Source organism: Crocodylus siamensis, chromosome 5 (assembly GCF_052110815.1).
Source record: "Crocodylus siamensis isolate JL-2025a chromosome 5, ASM5211081v1, whole genome shotgun sequence".
In the NCBI taxonomy this organism is placed as follows: domain Eukaryota; kingdom Metazoa; phylum Chordata; order Crocodylia; family Crocodylidae; genus Crocodylus; species Crocodylus siamensis.
This window is the reverse complement of record NC_143399.1, coordinates 9,646,715-9,665,170: the sequence shown is the minus strand read 5'-3', so window position 1 is coordinate 9,665,170 and position 18,456 is coordinate 9,646,715. Positions and strand designations below refer to the sequence as shown.

Below are 18,456 nucleotides of genomic sequence, written 5' to 3'. Positions count from 1 at the left end.
CCTTTTTATGCTGAGGACCGGCAAACTGCAGATCAGAAGTGACCGTGGACCGGCAGTGACCGGCATACTACAGACCAGCAGCCAATTCTTTTTTATACTCAGTATAAAAAGGGTTGGCTGCCGGTCCGCGGTTTGCCAGTCCGCAGTCACTTCCAATCCAGCAGCCAACCCTCCTGTGGACTGGCAGCCAATCCTTTGCAACCCAGTACTAGACCGCGGCTCTAGGGTTGAGAACCCCTGAGTTAGAGATTTGCCACTGGCTTAACTAGAGCAGAATTTCACCCTGTATTTCAAATGCAAGCATCTAGTAAGACAAAGGCAGACAATAAAAGACGTTTAAGCTGAATCCATTACCTCATGGGCAAGTCTGTCAAAAAAATACTGCTGTGTCACTATTTCATTCCAGTTTCTGTCCACCTCTTCCCCAAGATAGGAATCTTCACATTCTTTCATATTTATTAGAACACTGACCTGTGAAAAAACACACTCATACTTATTACTCTGTAGGGAAGCCAACATCCTTGGGAAAGGAGGGGGATTCTGTTACAGAAGCCCTAATTAGCATAAGATGTGGTCTAGTGTCTTAATCAAAGCAAATGTTTAACTTGTGCTAAATGCAATTTTGGCGTCTGGGGCATTTGCTTTAAGTACTGAAATACTAACAGTTCTTGAGTCCTTTGAACAAAATTGTCCACATCCCCTGAGCCCAGCTAAAGCCGTCAGGAGAAACAAGAGACCTAACACAGGGTGGGAGGCTCAAAATCCAGAGGAGATGAAAAAAATCAAAGCATTCCTTGTTTAGTTTTGATGCCAACCCTAGAAAACTCCACTGTACACTGCAGCCAATGCCAGGAGTATAGAGCTGGAAGGTATCCCCAGGTCATCGAGTCCAGGCCTCTGCAGTTGGAGGCAGCCACATCATACACATTTGTCCAAAGCTGTCTCTAAGAACATCTGCTCCAGACCCTCTCATGTACCCACTTGAAAAATGCCTCACAAAAAACAGACGAGGTTTTTTGGGTAAATCTGCTATCTTTTATTAGACCAACTAAAACAGTTGGAAAAATTCTTCTTTGCAAGCTTTCGGGTACCAACACCCTTCTTCAGGCTGAGGAAGCACCTGCAGTTGTTCTGTGCTCTTCCTGGATGGAATAAAATAAAATAGAAGCCAGAGGCCAGTATGCAAGATGCCAGTCAGTGAAAATGCAAATTGAGGCAGTCGGTGGGTGAGAAAAAACAGGCTCTTCACAAAAAATAGGCTTTTCAGTATAAAAACAAGCAATGGCCAGAAGGAGGAAGAGAACAGGAGAGACAAGGGCACCATCAATGCCTGCCCTGACAAACAGAAATATTTCCACTTCCTCCATCCCAAAGAGGACGTCAGTGGCTTTTGACAGACCAGGAAAGGAGCAGAGCCATTTTTACCCTGTGCATTTCAACTGCTTCTCCCATTACCTGAGCACTGAATGCTTCTGTGGTTAAAATCTTGAGTTTTTCCTCAAAACACACAAGAAATTCTTCTATTTTCTTGTCAACTAATTCAGTGCTGAAAGAAAAAAGGGAAACTTCAGAAATAATATTGTTCCCTCTTGATCCAAGTACTACCCAAACTGTAGAGTTCTGCAGGTAGTTCCAGTTAGGAGGAGAAACATGCTGGAGGCAGGGATTGCTTTAATGTCACTTTCTCTTTTTATACAAACAGTACTGAAGTCCTGTTTCCTAGAGTGCTGGAAGAATGAAAAGCAGGATGGTTTTCTAGCTCACAGCTCTAAACCTTTCAGGCAGCATCCAGCCCAAAGCATCTCTAGCAAGGTTGTGCTACCAGTGTTTCTGTGGTTGTGGCTGGCTGCCTGCTGCTTCTGTTTCCTTTTGTGATACTCTTGGTGCTTCTCTCCCTCACAACACACACACCTGCCTGCTATAAACAATACCCAGAAAAAGCTGCTCTGATCACATGTTTCAAATTTCTCAGTGAATTGGCATGAAACATTGTTTTGGGTGATGCCATATTTCCACATTTAGGTTTGAAGACTGCTATTGTTTCAGAAAGGAGTTTAAAAGCTGCATATGGCTATCTTAAATGAAGGGTACTGGTTACATAAACAGCTTCAATGATTTCGTATTGAACCCACAATAATATCATGAATAACACTGCAAGGACATAATAAGTGGGGGCAAATGAACAATTTAAAGTCTGGACCTTTATCGCCTCACGATACCTTTGCTATCCACACAAACGAACAGATCTGAGAAGACTATACACATTTGCTAAGGGTAAGGTTACCATATTTCTAGTTTCAAAAAAGAGGACACCTGTCAGGGAGGGAGGGTGGAGAGGCAGTGATATGCCTGTGCCCTGCCCCTGCCCCTCACTCCCAAGCCACAGCACCCCCAGCCCTGCTGCTGCCCCTCACTCCCGACCCACAGTCCTCCACCCCCCACTCCCCCAACCATGCTGGTGCCCCTCACTCCCAACCTGCAGCCCTCTGGCACTACCTGTTCCCTGCAATCACAATCCGCTGCCACACCCCAGTGGCCCTCACTCCCAAACCACAGCCCCCACATCCCTCCTGCAACCCCTTACACCCGCCACACACGCCCTGCTGGTGCCCCTTACTCCCAACCCACAGTCCCCTGCCCTGCCCAACCCTGCCAGTGCCCCTCGCTCCCAACCCGCAGCTCCCTGCTCCCCCTAACACTGCAAGCATCTCACAGCTGATCTGCCCCATGAGCACAGGCACCAGTGTGGCCACGCAGCTTCCTGCTGCCCTCCCCCCCCGCTCCCTTTCTGTGCTGGAGGAGAAGGCATCTCCCCAGCCCTGCTGCCACCCAGTGCCAGGGAAAACTTTGATGCTGAGCAGAGCAAAATCCTGGACATTTGTTGACACGTTTAAAAAATGCCTAGATGGAGATGGGAGGACCCAAAAAGGGGACATGTCTGGGAAAACCCGTATGTATGGTAACCCTAGCTAAGGGGCAAAAGAAAGCCATTACCTGTTTCAATTTTCAACTTTTCCCTGTCTAAAGGAATACGGTTACCTGACAGATAAAACTGGTCATTCTTTCTATGTAACAAGAAGAAAATGCTACTACTACTGCTGGCATGTCCTGACTAACACTGCAGGCATGTTACTGGCAAACTACCTTACATTAAAGACTGTGCGCAAGCTCAGGGTCTCAGACACAGGTAAGTGGGGTGCAGGAAAGCAGCTCTGATACAGGAGTAACAGATGTTTAGAAGCATATTCCCAGCTGCTGTAGCCACTAGACTGAAATTTCCAAGGAGTTAACATGCAGCAATGCATATGGGGGACAAGGTAATAGCAGAGAGGTGTATGTATTTCTATTGTTTCCAGATTGTCTGCACCTATTTTTTTTTTTACAAATTAATGGTGAGCAAGAGATCTATTTAAAATTCAGCAGTCAGCTATCAACTTGAAAATAATTAATAGTGGGCTTAAGATAAAACAGCATTTGAAAGGTCATTTATTCATTTGCCTCTCTGAAACTGAAATTAAGGTTTCATTGGCATATGAAAAATATGTGTAATTTACTATTCATGATAATCTAATGCTCTTTTGTGTGTCATAAAGCATTAGTGTGTTCAAATGCTGTGCTATTTGCCATACAATTATAGAGAAATAGAGGGCAACTCTAGAAACTGACTGATCACCAGGAAATAAGTGTCCCAAGCTCCCTGCATAGGAGGAACAGCTTGTGTTATTCTTTAGCTAGTATCATTGACCATCCCTATGACCTTCAGAGAGGATCATCATGCCATGAGGACTGCTTGAGGATGGAGAGAATTCCAATCCTTCATCTCTTGCAGCTCTCTGCAGCACTGGAACTAAGATTAAAACTGCAGATGGAAAAAGCTAAGGTCACAGTGTATATCAAGTCAGACATTTTTAAGCCACTGGAGTCTGAGCCAAGCCAGCTCATCAGGGTTAAGGCACACCCGTGTTTGTAGCCAACAGCACACACTGGAGTAATATGGCCAGCAACGTGACTAGGAGTCTCCGATTCCCCAAATGCACAATGACCATGTACCTACCCATACCAATGGGGCAGTCCTCAGCACAAGTCTGAAATAGGGCTTAAAACTTTTGCCTCTGGATCCACAGTGAAATGCCTTAATCATTCTGCAGCCACATCACCCCAAGTATACTCCACCTAACTAAACAAACAGTGTATTTGCAAAGAACTTCCAAGTGAAGACACTGCAACAGATTCCTAAGAGCTTTATCTGGCTGAACAGTAAAGATCAAGGGTGAAATAAAACTAGCAAGAACATTAAGATCTTCTACACTACTCCATTGTCAGTAACAATTGATACAGAATAAAGCAGACCATTTTTGTTTTAAAATGAACTAATAATTAGTTGCTCAGCTTTACACATGCTCAAAACTTTTCACTATCAATCCCCAATTTCTTTACATTTCAGTACATTCATTTTCAAATAAAGCTGATGCATTCATGCAGAATGGATACCATGAGGCTGTTTGGGGCATTTTATGCACTGGAAAGAAATAACCCAGTTACTAAAACCATGCAAGTCTGTGATATGATATTTGTATGACACCAGATTGCTCCTAAACAGATGGGAAGAAAAATCCAGATGGAGTCTGGATGAAGACCTAACTCATTGTGTGTGATCCAGAAGAACACTTTTCAATCTAACCAGCAGAACCACCACAAAGTGAATAGCATGAGCAGGGCATCTAAAATTTGCAACTGGAAAATAATTTCTCATTCTATAAAATTGCGATAAACGAAGTACAGGATTCCAGAAACTCAATTCTCTAAGCTTTATGTACAAAAGGGTTAGAAGCTAAAAAGCTTTAGGTGCACTTCAGTTGAGAGCTGTAGACATTAGCTCTGAACAGTTTTCTAATGATCCTAAGGTGGAATCATCATCACTCTGTAGCCATTTTTTTAATTAGTAAGATACTTACTTGTTCTTTGTAGCTTGTGTTGCTACAGTAACAGAGAACCCAAGGATCCCAGAAGTATTTCTACAGGCTGGGTACACATGGTAGCTAAAACCAAAGGGAGAAAAAAAATCATTCCCTAAACACAAATTTATTCATACATATAATCCATAACTGCTAAATTAGAATACTGTTAGCATTTAGACTGTGTTTATCAACTTAACCATTCCTGAGGGACTAGCTTAAATATCAGTGTAAACTCTCACATCTGGTGGCACTGAATTTTTCTTGTTCAGGACATCCTTCTAGAACTGTGTATTGTTTAGCAGATGGGCTTCATTGAGTACTTGTGTTATAAGAACTCCTGTAAACTAGATTTGTCAAATTATAAGGATGCAGACAGTTTAGGTGCCATGCACTCAGGGGTTACAACATCCCTCAGTTCGCATCAGTTGGCCTGAAGAGGCTGATGCACCTGCAAATGTGACAGGAATTAATTCCAGTTCAACAGCCACTTCTGTTTACATGTGTGTTCAGGGAAATGCTATAGTAGTGGATAACTTTTCCAATTTACAGTAGTGTGACTGGGCATAACCCTGACATACAGCAAAGTGAGTAAGTAACAGAGTTATCAGAGGATGCCCTTATCAGGGGTTGTAGCAAGTTACACTCTTCTTTCAGTTGTACTATACCAGGGATTAACTAGTGCACAGCAAAGCATCTCCAATGTACCAAAATTGATATGACTCACTATGATAAAGCAGCTGAACAGGAGCTATACCCCAACACAGTGATCTTACCCAAGGGTTTGCTTGGTTCGCAGGAAGTTGAAGCAAGGCTCCTCCATGTGCATCTGAAACATGGCATGCCTTCAGTCAGAGCATGTTCCTACATGTAGCAGCAGCTACCCCATAATAGCAGCTTTGCCTCAGGCCCAGCACAAAAGTGTGATCAAAATAAGAGAGGAATAATACTAATACCTCAAATGATTCCCTCTTCCCTGCTACCCTATAAAGGAATAACTTTCACCCCATAACTGGGAACAAGGGAAGCCTGACCTTAAACATTCATGTTCTGTAACAAGAATGTTCACTTATTCCATTTCTGGGTAAACTTCTTTGGAGATTTCCTAATATTATGCTTAAACCACACACTATACCATATTTGGGAAACCACACACTATACCATATTTGGGAAAGAGTCCAGTGAAGAACAATGAAAATTATTACAGGCCTTGACGAGACTTATGAAGAAAGGCTGAAAGTCATTTATTTAGTCTGGAAAAGAGAAGACTGAAGCAGGATTTGATAACAGTCTTCTAATACTTGAAGGGCAATTACGGAGAAGATGTAGATGGGCTTTTCTCCATGACCATAGGAGCAATGGCCTCAACCTTCAGCAGCAGAAATTTAGGTTTGAGGTTAGAAGAAACTTTCTGACTCTCAGGATGGTCAAGTCTTGGAACAGGAAACCTAAAGAAATTGTGGAAGTTTTCAAGAGCAGGTTCAACAGACACTTGGCTGGGATTGCTTAGTCAAGGATGATCCTGACTTGAGCAGGGGTCTGTGCCAGATGACCTTGGGAGGTCACTTCCAGCCTTGGTTTCCTATGATTCTATATGAGGGGCATGCAAGAGCAGGTTAAGGTCATGTGCTGCCTTTGTGTTATTTAGACCTATGGTGTTCTCTTAACACCAGCCATTCTTTCCCCAGCAGACACTGCCTGGGTCACAACAGCAGATTCTCAGACATCTGTTAATAAGAACTCAAGTTTTCCTAAGAAAGATTAACACTTACCACAAGCAACTCCATAAGGGTGTATTCTCTTAAACTCCTAGCCCCAGACTAAAAGAAAAGGCATTCATTGAAAACAGTTCACAGGTCTTCATGGTACTGATTACTATAGTCCAAGTCATGACAGGGATCCTTCCAAGAGAGAGGAAACCCTTCAAAATAGTTTGCAGGACATTATAATTTGCAACAAAAAGAAATCAGAGAATTTCTGGCATCTGACATGTCTTCAACATGACCTCCAAAGCAGAGGGTAAGGGCTGCTTTTAGGGTTCACAGTAGGGCTGTGAGAAACAGCAGCATTCCACTTCGACTTCGACTCCGTATCGACAGAACAGTGTTTTGTTTCAAATTCTGTTTCGAAAGCACTGTTCCATTTTGTTTCATCGAAACTGTTTTGCTGTTTCAACATTTCACCCATAGGCTATAATGGGGAAGCACGAAACAGCCTATAACTTTGTCATTTCTTGTCTGATTCTGATGAAACTTGCAGGGAGAATAGCCCCTTCTGAGGGCATGAAGCCTGCCAAGTGTCAAGGAGATAGGTGCAGGGGTTTCTAGGAAACTGCACCTCAAGCACCTGACAAGCAGAAGCCAGGGAGCAGGAGCAGTGTCCTGTGATCCAGCAGGCAGATGGGGGGCCCACACCACAGGGAGGAGTCCAGCAGAGCCACCGCAGGTGGGCCCCAGTCTGCCTGCCAGATCACAGGATGCTGCTCCTGCCTCCTGGGACCCAGCCGTGGAGAACTGAGCCTGCCTGGGGAAGCACCTCCTGCCGCTGGGTTCAGTTCCCAGCGCTGCGGACTGAGCCCAGTGGCGGAAGGCACTTCCCCCAGCCAGACCCAGTTCCCCAGCCCTGGGAACTGAGCCCAGCGGTAGAAGGTGCTTCCCCCAGGTGAGCTCAGTTCCCCAGCAGCTCACAGCCCTGTGGAACTGAGCCTGGTGTGGGAAGCACCTCCTGCTACCAGGCTCAGCTCCCAGTGGCTCACAGCCCTGTGGAACTGAGCTCAGTGGTGGGAGGCAGAGCACAGCACCAGCTCTGCCCGCCTTGCACCACCAGACTGAGTTCCCTGGGGCTGGCGGAGCCGATCGGAGGACAGCCCAGCAGCAGGAGGAAAGCAGAGCCGGTGCTGCGCTCCAACTGGTTCCGCCAGCCCCACGGAGTGCAGCCCAGGCCAGCAGCGGGAGGTGGGGAGAGCCAGGGCTGCACTCCCCGCCTGGCTGAGCCACGTGGGGCTGCGGAGCCGCGCAGAGTGCAGCCCTGGCTCTCTCCTGCCTCCCACCACCTAGCTGGCTGCTTCAAAATCTGAAACATTTAGAAACTTTTGAAACATTCTGAGTGGCTTCGTTTTGTTGTGAGGCCCTTCGTTTTGTTTCAATTTCACTGTATGGAGCTCGAAACAAGTCAAAACAGCCTTGAAACGAAACAGCCGGCAAAGTGTCGCACAGCCCTAGTTCACAGTACAGATGGAAAAGCAGTCTCAGAGTAATCCAACAGAAGAAATCAGCGGGCACAACCTGCAGAGAGTAAGCATGAGGAATGTAACAATTTCAAGAGAGGAGTGGTTGGAGACATGCCTGCAAACAATACACATCCAGAATTCTCACATACAGAACAAGAGAGGCAGCGGATTCATCAAGGGGTTTCAGTAACTTGGTCTTATTAGAGGGAACTGTTTTGGGGATCAATAGAATTCAGTGTAGTTTCCATGAAATCACTGTTTGAAGATTGTTACGAGCCCAGGATTCACACCAAATGTCACAAGTAAAATACATGAAAATACTGAACCTTTTAACCCATTACCTGATAGTAGACTGTCACTTCTGAGTTGGCATCACCTTTGTTAAGGGTTTTCACCTTACAGAGCAGGTGCGTGTTTGGCAGGTCCACCACCCGGAACTGGACAGGGCACGGGTGTGCAAGCGGAACGAACTGCAGCTTTCTGAAGAGAGTCCAAGCAGCGAGTGTCATACACCTGCCCATTCCTTGACCAAGGCAAACCACCAGTCTCACGACTCAGATGCCCCAGAAGTCAAATCAGTCTCCATCCCTCCTCGGGCCACAACAAAATTAACAAGATGTCCCATTTCACCTGCCACCATGCCTGAACCCCCAAGGCAGACTCCTAGAAACTAGTGATGATACAGTTACAATGTTTCTTCTTGAACAGGAAATTCCAGATTTCAAACCATCTCCCCACCCTCCACAAAAAAAGGAAGCCAGTTAACCAAAGGGCATAACTTTGTTATCTGCTTCCCAAGTAGAAAGAAGGAAAAAAAAATCAGATACTCACTGAACAATGTAATTCAGGAAGTCCTTTGACTTCTAGGAAATGAAGAATCAACACAGTTTAGGAGACTGGATTTGTCAATCCCAATACATATTCCAGCCGCACCCTTGCCAGCCCTGCCCTTCTACTGTTACAACATCAAATCACCCTACAAGGCGACTGTTCAGTCAGGTCTATGTTATGCTGCAGAAGAGATCAGACATCTCCCATCCAGTATGTTGCTCAGGGGCTTTAGTCTCTCAATATGGAAGCCAAAAAAGAGGGAGTTAATGGGAGAGAAATGGCTCTTGGAGAGTGGGTCAGTAAGCAGTTTGGGGTATGTGCAAAAGGAGCATGAGGGAAGGGCCTTTCTTGCTTGGGAGACTGGAAATGCTTTGGGGGAGCACCTTGGGCTCCTGTGAAGAGAGTAACGCAGTAGCAGAGCTTACAGCCAATGCTGCAGGATGTCTCTGGGGGCTGGCAGGGCAGCACGTGTCTACAATGGATTTACTTCACTTACACGCTGCTGGGCTTGGTGCAAAATGCATGGAGCACAAACAATGTTGCAGCCCCGGCTAAACCCCAACTGACCCCACAAGCAGGGCATATTTGTTACTAAAACAGTCCCTGCCCCCAACAGGACATTGGGCAAGTTTCCCCCACAGACTGACTGACAGTTCAAGGAAAACATGACCAGCTAAGTGAAAGTGATGGGCACAAAGTGAAAACAGTGGTTTTTTTCAGGTCTCTTTCCTCCTTCCTGGCCACACAACAGCACCTGTGTTAACTGCATTTAGGGCTAGCCCTTGTCACCTGGGTTTTGAAAATCTGGGGATACAGACTGAGAAAAAGATTGTGTCACACCAAATTTTACCAATTACCAGCTATTACAACCTGTTACCTTGGCATCCTCCTTTCATGATATAAAAGTAGCAAAATCATTGCAACCTTAAGCCTGCTTCATTCACCTTACAATTCAAGTAATTTAGCTCTCTTGTACCACTACAGAACCATGCTCCACTTCGGGAGAAAAAAACAGCATCATACTTATAGTCTCGGCAGTGCTATGCTTGGCTAGCACCACAACCAAAAGAGACTTGGGGGTCTTGACTGACCACAAGATGAACATGAGTCATCAATGCGATGCCACAGCCAGCAAATCAAATCAAATTCTGGCTTGCATCCACCGATGCATCTCAATCAAAAACAGGAATGTCATCCTCCCGCTTTACTCGGCCTTAGTGAGGCCACGGCTGGAGTACTACGTCCAGTTTTGGGTCCCCCACCTCAGGAGGGACATCGATAAGCTTGAGAGAGTCCAAAGGAGAGCCACCCGCATGATCAAAGGCCAGGAAAGCAAGCCTTATGAGAAGAGGCTGAGGGACATGGGACTTTTCAGCCTGGAGAAGAGAAGGCTCAGGGGTGACTTGGTGGCAGCCTATAAGTATATAAGGGGGGTGCATCAGGATCTGGGAGAACAGTTGTTCACCAGGGTCCCCCCAAGGAATAATAAGGTCTAATGGCCACCAACTACTGGAAGGCTGATTTAGACTGGACATAAGGACAAACTTCTTTACTGTCTGAGTGTCCAGGGTCTGGAACAGACTCCCCCCAGAGGTGGTGCAAGCACCTACTCCGGACTCATTCAAAAGGTGTTTGGATGTTTATCTTGCTGGGAACATTTGACCCCAGCTGACTTCCTGCCCATGGCAGGGGGCTGGACCCAATGATCTTGCAAGGTACCTTCCAGCCCTAATGTCTCTGAAATCTACGAAATCCTGGAGCCAGCCCCAGATGCAGCTCCCTGCCCACCTGCAGCCCCATCCCAGCTGAGCACAAAGCAGAGCCATGATCCGTGGAGACCACCTGGGACTTGCGTGGGCAGGACACATGGTCAGAGAGACAGGATAGGGCTGTTTAGGGAGTTTTGGTGAGCTGCTGTGCAGGGAAGGGGCTGCTGACCCAGCCTGTGACAGCTCACCAAAACTCCCTATGTGCCTCATGGGCCCAAATAATTGCCCACCCCTCATTTATAGCATCTGTTAACTAGATCAAAGCTAGAGCTAAATCCCACAGCCTTTAGGCAAAAGTTGTCATTGACTTCATTATGACTACCAGCAACAAGAAGACTGGACTCTAAAAAACCCATCATGCTGGCTGAATTTGTAATGCCAGCTTCAGTAGAGTTACAGGGCAATCATAAATCCACTAGAGCTAGAGCACTTCACTGCAAATAAACACTAGGCACATATACACATGCAATTAATGCAGCTGAATAAATTCTGGCACACTTCACACCATAATTTATTGCTCTCAGACACCATGTTTGTACATTGACCACAGCACATTGCACCCCACACTGAAGTGTCCTCATTGTCCCAGCCAGCCCCATCAGTATCTACATGTGCGTACACTTGTGTCTATACTTGTGTCTGGCAGTACTATCCTATGGCAGAGTTAATTAGTTTACTCCAGCCTAATAGCACCACACATGTAGATGGTGACATTTTACAGCAGAGCTAATTAGTCAACTCCGCAGTAAACATCTCATGTAGGTGCATGCACCCACTGGGAAAGCAAGTGGGAACAGGCTTAGCTGTTTTTTTACCATCACAGAATCCAGATGTACAGTATAAAAAAATACCAAATATATTTATGCAACATGGTGTAAAATCACCGGTGGGTGGTGTAGGCAAGCATTCCCAGTATTAGCAGGTGATCAGGGCCTGTGAGAAATATCCCCCAAACTGCCCACGTACACAAAGCTGGTGAAATTTATAAATGAGGCTTGTGGCAAATGTACTTAAACACCTTTTAAACTTGGCAGTTAACAGAGAAGGCAGAGACCAAACTGCAGCTGCTGAGTCCAGTACTCACTCTGCCAGTTAAGTTTCCTTGTGCTAGCCCCTCCACAAAGAGATGTGATTTGAAAGCCTTAATGAAAGCTGATAGAGACTCAACAGAAACGCCTTTCATCAGTCTTTGGTATTTATCTATTATGGACCACCGGCCGTGTTCCAAAATGAAGAGTCGCACATCCCTGTAACAGCAACAGAACATTTTTAAATGCATGTCAATTCAGACTACGTGGCCCAATACTGGTAACTGTCTGCTGATTCAGTCCTGGAATTCATAACTGTGGCAAAAGCAGGACATTCACTCAATGGAGGTCACTTAAATTACTGATATTTGTGACAATATCCAGCGTGACAACAAGTGGGAATTTTTCAGCGTCACTTTGTATGGAAATCAGCCATTGATGGTGAAAGCTGTGACAGTAGGTTGAGCATGATACAAAGAGGAGTGATATTGTATTTTCTCACATACGACACACCCTCCCCCCACCCCAATAAGATACACACCCCTTCTTTCTGAAAGGCACAACCACTGAAAACATAGGAAGCTGCAATTGAGGAAAGGGAGAGGAGAAGCAAAACACTGTGGCTGCTCCGTTAACCCCCTAGCTGCAGGACACCACGTGGAAACTACCCAACCCCACTTCTCTTCTTGAGCTGAGCTTCGTAGGCAGGCAGCAGGGCCTGCCAGGTCAACTGAGGGTCCAGTCCTGGCCTCAGCACCTGTGGAGTCAGCTGAGGGCTCTGTGGATTCAGCATGAGCCTCTGCCCCAGCAACTGGGGCTAATGCTCCATTTCAGAAATACATGAGAGCCAAGCCTTGGGCTTCAGCTGAGTCATTATCTGCTGAAGCATGAGCCTCTGGCTGGGGGAAGAGAAGGTGTTCATAGCCAGCAGCGAAGGAGCCTCTGAGTGTTGTGGGGGGGGGGGGGGGCAGCATATGCAGCACTGTACATTTCCACACTTAAAACATGCACCCAAATTTCAATCAGCTCATTTTGGGACAACAGATGCACACTGTATGCAAGAAAATGTGACAGTACGCCGGTTGGAATGTATAACCAACACTGTCCTCAAAAGTTTTGGAGGAAGAAGAGAACAAATTTGATGAGGAGAAAGACAAGGACTCCGACTGTGATCCAATCCACTGGCTGCATTTTTCATCATTAAAAGAAAACAAAGGCGTAAGTTTGCTCGCCTGGCTTATATGGCAGTGTAAATATGCTCACCTTCTCCACTCCTAAGACTGTTTATTCTGGGTGGAACTAAAGTTTGAGAAAATTCTTTTTAGTGGACGATACACCAAGCAGACAAGTCACAAATGTAACAAACTTCAGATCGGCTGTTTGTTGGTTTTTTAAATGAAAACCACTATGTTGCTGATTTTATATTCATCCTCATAATTACTAAGAAGAATGATTTAAGGTAGGGACTTTCATGTGCCCTGAACTGAATATTGGGTGCAAAAACTAATTTGCAGTTCAAGACGTTTCTTGAATGTTCAAAGCAGACAAGGTTCTTTGGGTGAATCTAATATTTTTTATTAGACCAACTTAAATAGTTGGAAAAAAAATGCTAACGTTTTTTTTCCAACTATTTAAGTTGGTCTAATAAAAGATATCAGATTCACCCAAAAAACCTTGTCTGCCTATGTCCTTAGACCAACACGGCTACCACCTACACCCCTGAATGTTCAAAGATATTATAGAAGCTTCTGGAATGTTTTGGAAAGCTATTATAAAAGGTTTCAGGTGTTTGCTTGATGAAAGAGGTTGTTTGCCATGTTAACCTGAAGTCAGGCAAAAGGCAGGGTAGAGTTGCACTTTATTGACTAACTAAAATAGAGATCCATAGCATAAGCTTTTGTAAGCACCAGGCTTACGTCATCAGAGGCTCTCATCTAATGAAGTAAGCCCACACCTTAAAAAGACTTATGCTATGCATCTCTGATTTAGTCAGTCTATAAGGTTCTAATCTACTCCACATTCTGCTTGATAAAAGCCCATTTAGGCAGCATAAGCCAATGTTGACTATTTTAAACAAGTTTTGACCATCATCTTAGTCAAAACTAACAGAAAAAGTGTTGCTTGCCAATGCTGCATGGTGCAGATGCTGTCAACTGCATAGGAAAAGTATGCGGGAGTCATTCAAAAAGGACCAGACACTTTTTAACTCTAGTTTAGCTTTCTCTAGTTTTCTGAAAGAGCAATAATTTTGTTTGGAGGAGGAGTGGATAGAAATAAAAAAATGTCCTGTCACCTACATTTTCAAAGCAAGTGAATGCACAGGCACTTCCATATCAAAGGTCTTAACTGTGACAGTTATCACATTAACTTTCATGAGATTTATGACATAAGTTTTGATACTTTACCATCATTCTTTTTCCTCATACCCTTTAATCACCTGAGGCTCTTCAAATAGGTCCCATCGCATAAAAGATTTGCAACTTTCTTCATAGTTTGTAAAAAAAAAAACAGTCCTTTCACAGTTTGTAAAAAAGAGTCCCACATGTATTCTCCCAATACTGTATTGTATAATTACATATAACTTTTTAATTTTCCAACATTCCTCCTTACATAAACCAATATTCACCTCTGCTTTGGCCCAATATTCACCTCTGCTTTGGCATCTGATCAGTAGCATCTACCACTTACCACAAGAAAGAGATACTCAACAACTCAAGTATTGTGCTCTAAACATGTAAAGATTGTGCTATGATTTACTTTATCCTGCACTAATATGAAGAAAGACAACTGCAGGAGCTCCTTCACTGTCATGACAAAACAGTGTACGCAGAGACACCTTCCTTCTGTCTAAACTTTCACCCTTAAAACTAGTCTCCCCACAGAACTTACTTGGCCAGCATCTCTGGTTTTATGAGAATATTAAAATAAGTCTTCTTCAGCTGCTCTGTTATCATCTCAAAAGTTGCTGGAGTAAAATTGAAGTCAGCCAAGTGGTCAATGATAAGCTGAAAGAGCAGCTAAAAGAAAATATTTTTGAGTCATTTTTAAGGAAGTAGATTTGTCAAAGAGAACAAATATCAAGTCTATCTTCCGTAAAAAGAAAACTTCTCTGAGAATCCATAGAAAAATCAATGCAAGGCTCATAAAACATGCTGCAAAGACCTGTTAAATATTCTCTAAGCAACAGCTGAGTTTCACAAAAAATACAGTTCAGCATTGAATAAGAAACAAATTGGTTAAGAATAAGCTTTTGATTGCCAGGATACATCACTGCCATAACACCTAAATCAACAGTGAACTTTGTTAAAATCACATGGATCACTTCAGATTTAAAAGCAAATTAACAATGACTCGTATAACTAATGTTTAAGTAATGGACTAGACTGCTTCATCATTTACACTTTGTGCATTTAAATTTCCAAATGTAATACTACAAAACAGAGGCTGGTTACTTGTAACCAGTGTTCTATAAGACAGACTCAGCCTATGAATGCTTGAACTTGTCAACCTCTGCAGCCTTCAGAGTGGAACGTTCTTTTAGTTCACTCAGGGGTATGTCAGTGAGAAGTAAATAGTGAATCACTATCAATGGGCACATGATATGCTCTTACTGCTGTAAGGGTATGTCTGCTTGGCACAAGGCAAAAATACCCTCCATGAGATACTACCATTATTGGCCCATAAGATGCATCACAGCAACGTACCTATTCTTGTATAGTGAATCTCTGCACTGTGTGTTTTAAGACACAATATGGTTATGTCTAGAGACTTCAGCAACAGTAAAAGATTTAAAAATACACAGAATAGCTCATCTAAAATGAACATCTTTTGCAGATAACCAAGACACAAGCTTCCACTGAAACCAGTAATATTTTCTAATTTACTGCTTTCAGAATTGATCAAAACCATTTACATCTCTAGAGTAGATTTTTCAGTATCTATTAAAGTCTTATAGCCCAGATAGCCAGGTGTGAAGAAAAAGAATCCTAGGTAATGTAATTTGTTCTTCTTTGTATTGAAACAGTAAGTCTATCAGCATAAGCAGAAATCTGGAAATCCCTTTGGAAAGGCTAATTAAATCCATGTACCACTGGTATTTTGGCCATACAGCTGGTAAGAATTTAGAAACTCATGCCCTGAAAATGGTTGATCTGCAGTGAGCAAGACATGTTACTAAAACTTACAGGTAGTTTATGATTAAATCCTTTCACTCGAATGATCAAACCATGCTCTCCAGCTACCACTTTGTATTCCAGTTGAGCCACATCGGCTTCATATGCTGGTTCAGCAAGGTTATGAGAGAAGATGTTTACAAATAGCTCAAAAAGCACCACACTGCATGAATTAAGAAGCAAAGTAAGGACAGGAAACACCAAAGAAGAAACTGTTAGATAGGAGTAAATTATTTCATGGGATAGCTACACACATCTAAGATTTGGAGTTTAGAACCCATTAAAAAACAATGCATATTGCATACAGAAGTTTCTCCGGGGCAAAATAAAACCCCAAAATATATAGCTGTAAATTCCTTTTTAATTCTAAGGACAGGTGGGATTACCAAGGAGGGTTTTTTGGCATTAATTTAATTTTTTTGTGTATTAGATGAGAAAAGGAGAACCCATGCAAATTACATAGTTTACCAGACTAAGTTGATTTCTTAACTTAGTCTGGTAAACTGCAGCATATATATGTTGGTTAAACTATAACTGGAATAAAGAATGCATTTTTAAACAACATGTCAGTTCTTGGTAAAATGTGTTTGTTAAATACTGATGTGTTAATAAAGCAAACAATGCATTAACATTAGTTGTGTAAAGGTACTTAATTGCTTTATTTGAAGTCAAAAGTTGCTAAATGGAATATTTAATAGATATGAAGATATCTTGAGACTTCAAGGATTCTTTTATTGCATTTAAAAACTGTAAAATGCCATAGAGAATTACAACCAAATGCTTTGATTAAAAATTCAAAACCAAAACTTTCCCCAGTAGACCTGATGAAGAAAAGATTTGCAAAGACATACCAAAAATGCTCCCCATGAAGCTGTTCTGTCGTCTTTCAATAAAGACACTAAACAGTCTGACAGTCCTGGCCAAAACTAGTAGGACTACTGCATATATGAAATGATGCAATATGTTTATTAGTCAAGCTGCTAGCATAAGTCTGGGTAATACACACATGACTTAATGCTGCTCTGTCTCTGTCTCTTCCACATAGCCAGTAAGTTGAGAAAAAAATGTGTATATCTGGTGCCCACAGTAGACTGCCCCTGTCAAGAGTCCTCATATGAGTATACTGGTAGACACACTATACTGTTATCATTGTACTGTCATTTTCCACAACCTTGATCTTGATAAGCTGCACTAGAAGATATACATTCTTCTTTTCTCCTACAGTACGCTTTGCACCAGAGGTGGGCAACCCATGGCATGCGTGGCAGGTAGCAGGGAGAACAGCAGCAAATAGGGCAGGAAGCAGAAAAAAGCAGCAGCAGATAAAGGAAGAGGAGCACTTGAGGAGAGTGAAAGCCATAATTTATGGCACGCCTGCGAAAAAGCTTGGTTCTCACTGCCTTATACCTTACCCCCTCCAAAACCAGCAGCTATAGAACTTAAAAGTAGGGAACAAAGGAGTGCAGTTGGTATGTTCTATCCTCAGATTTTTTCCCCTCAGATGAAGATTTTATCTTTCATTTTAACCTGATGGGAATATTAACTGCTAGAACTATACCAAAACCACAGTTGTATCTTGTTCTGCAGAACACACTGGAAAAAAAGGCTTACCTCTTTGAACACTGTTGTATCAGTGGAGAGATCAGATGGAAACGTACATAAGCTGAAAAAAGAAAACTACAATAGCAGTTTTAAACATTCAACTATGTTTGCTCCGGCCCAACATTTATTTTCTCTGAAACACACATAAATGTTTTTTTCAGCACTGGTTACATGTTTTTATTTGTACTCAATAATCAAATATTTTTTCTTCCTTCCTGCATTCATCTCATATAATCTTTAACTCTCAATTTGGAGAAGAGTACAGAGTTGTACTTGTTTTGTATCTGGAGTCTTAAAGGGCAAACTGCCTTCGGTGACAAAAGTTGTAATGGTCATTTGCAAACTTATTCAGTTTGTAAACTGCTCAAGGCAGGCATGACATGTCTCAGTGTGTGCAGTTTACTTGTGTACATATATTAATCTGACCCTTTATTTCTAAAACAATTGGAAGGTAAGGTACAACCACAGTTTCTAGCATATAAAACCAAATGTAAAAGCTGCTCAGGGAACATTAAAATGTCATCCTGTTCAAAAGCATAACTCAGTAATGGAGATACAGTTTCCATGTATACTGGGCTGCAATGATTCCAGATTATGTTCTTCAGTTCACAGGAAAAAAAGGTAAGTTTAAGGGGTTTTTCTGAAAACTGCCCAGCCTGCAAGTCACAATTGTATTTTGCAAGATACAACTATAGGCCTACAACTGTAGGCCTACAAAATATAAATGGGTGTTATCTTTAGGGTTTTCCAACTCTGACACTACAATCATTAACATTTTTTAATTCAAAATTCTACTTTCAGTTACACCTTCAGTAGAAATTAACATTTAATCAAGCAATTCTTAAATGCTGGTATTGGAGATATTGCAGT

The 18,456-nt window shown here is 43.0% G+C and overlaps 1 protein-coding gene across 1 annotated transcript in view; it reads right to left on the bottom strand.

Moving 5' to 3' along the window:
- The window catches only part of LOC149863461 (nardilysin-like), a 47,560-nt gene that overhangs the window by 2,022 nt on the left and 27,082 nt on the right, over nucleotides 1-18,456 (bottom strand). The window contains exons 18-28 of the mRNA XM_090048456.1: nucleotides 17,596-17,647; nucleotides 15,997-16,147; nucleotides 14,702-14,829; nucleotides 11,869-12,031; nucleotides 9,016-9,047; nucleotides 8,526-8,664; nucleotides 6,728-6,775; nucleotides 5,732-5,784; nucleotides 4,956-5,039; nucleotides 1,456-1,546; nucleotides 355-471 (exon numbers count right to left, since the gene is read on the bottom strand). Of these exons, the coding sequence (XP_089904582.1) occupies nucleotides 355-471; nucleotides 1,456-1,546; nucleotides 4,956-5,039; nucleotides 5,732-5,784; nucleotides 6,728-6,775; nucleotides 8,526-8,664; nucleotides 9,016-9,047; nucleotides 11,869-12,031; nucleotides 14,702-14,829; nucleotides 15,997-16,147; nucleotides 17,596-17,647 (1,058 nt within the window). The remainder of the gene's footprint in view (nucleotides 1-354; nucleotides 472-1,455; nucleotides 1,547-4,955; nucleotides 5,040-5,731; nucleotides 5,785-6,727; nucleotides 6,776-8,525; nucleotides 8,665-9,015; nucleotides 9,048-11,868; nucleotides 12,032-14,701; nucleotides 14,830-15,996; nucleotides 16,148-17,595; nucleotides 17,648-18,456) is intronic.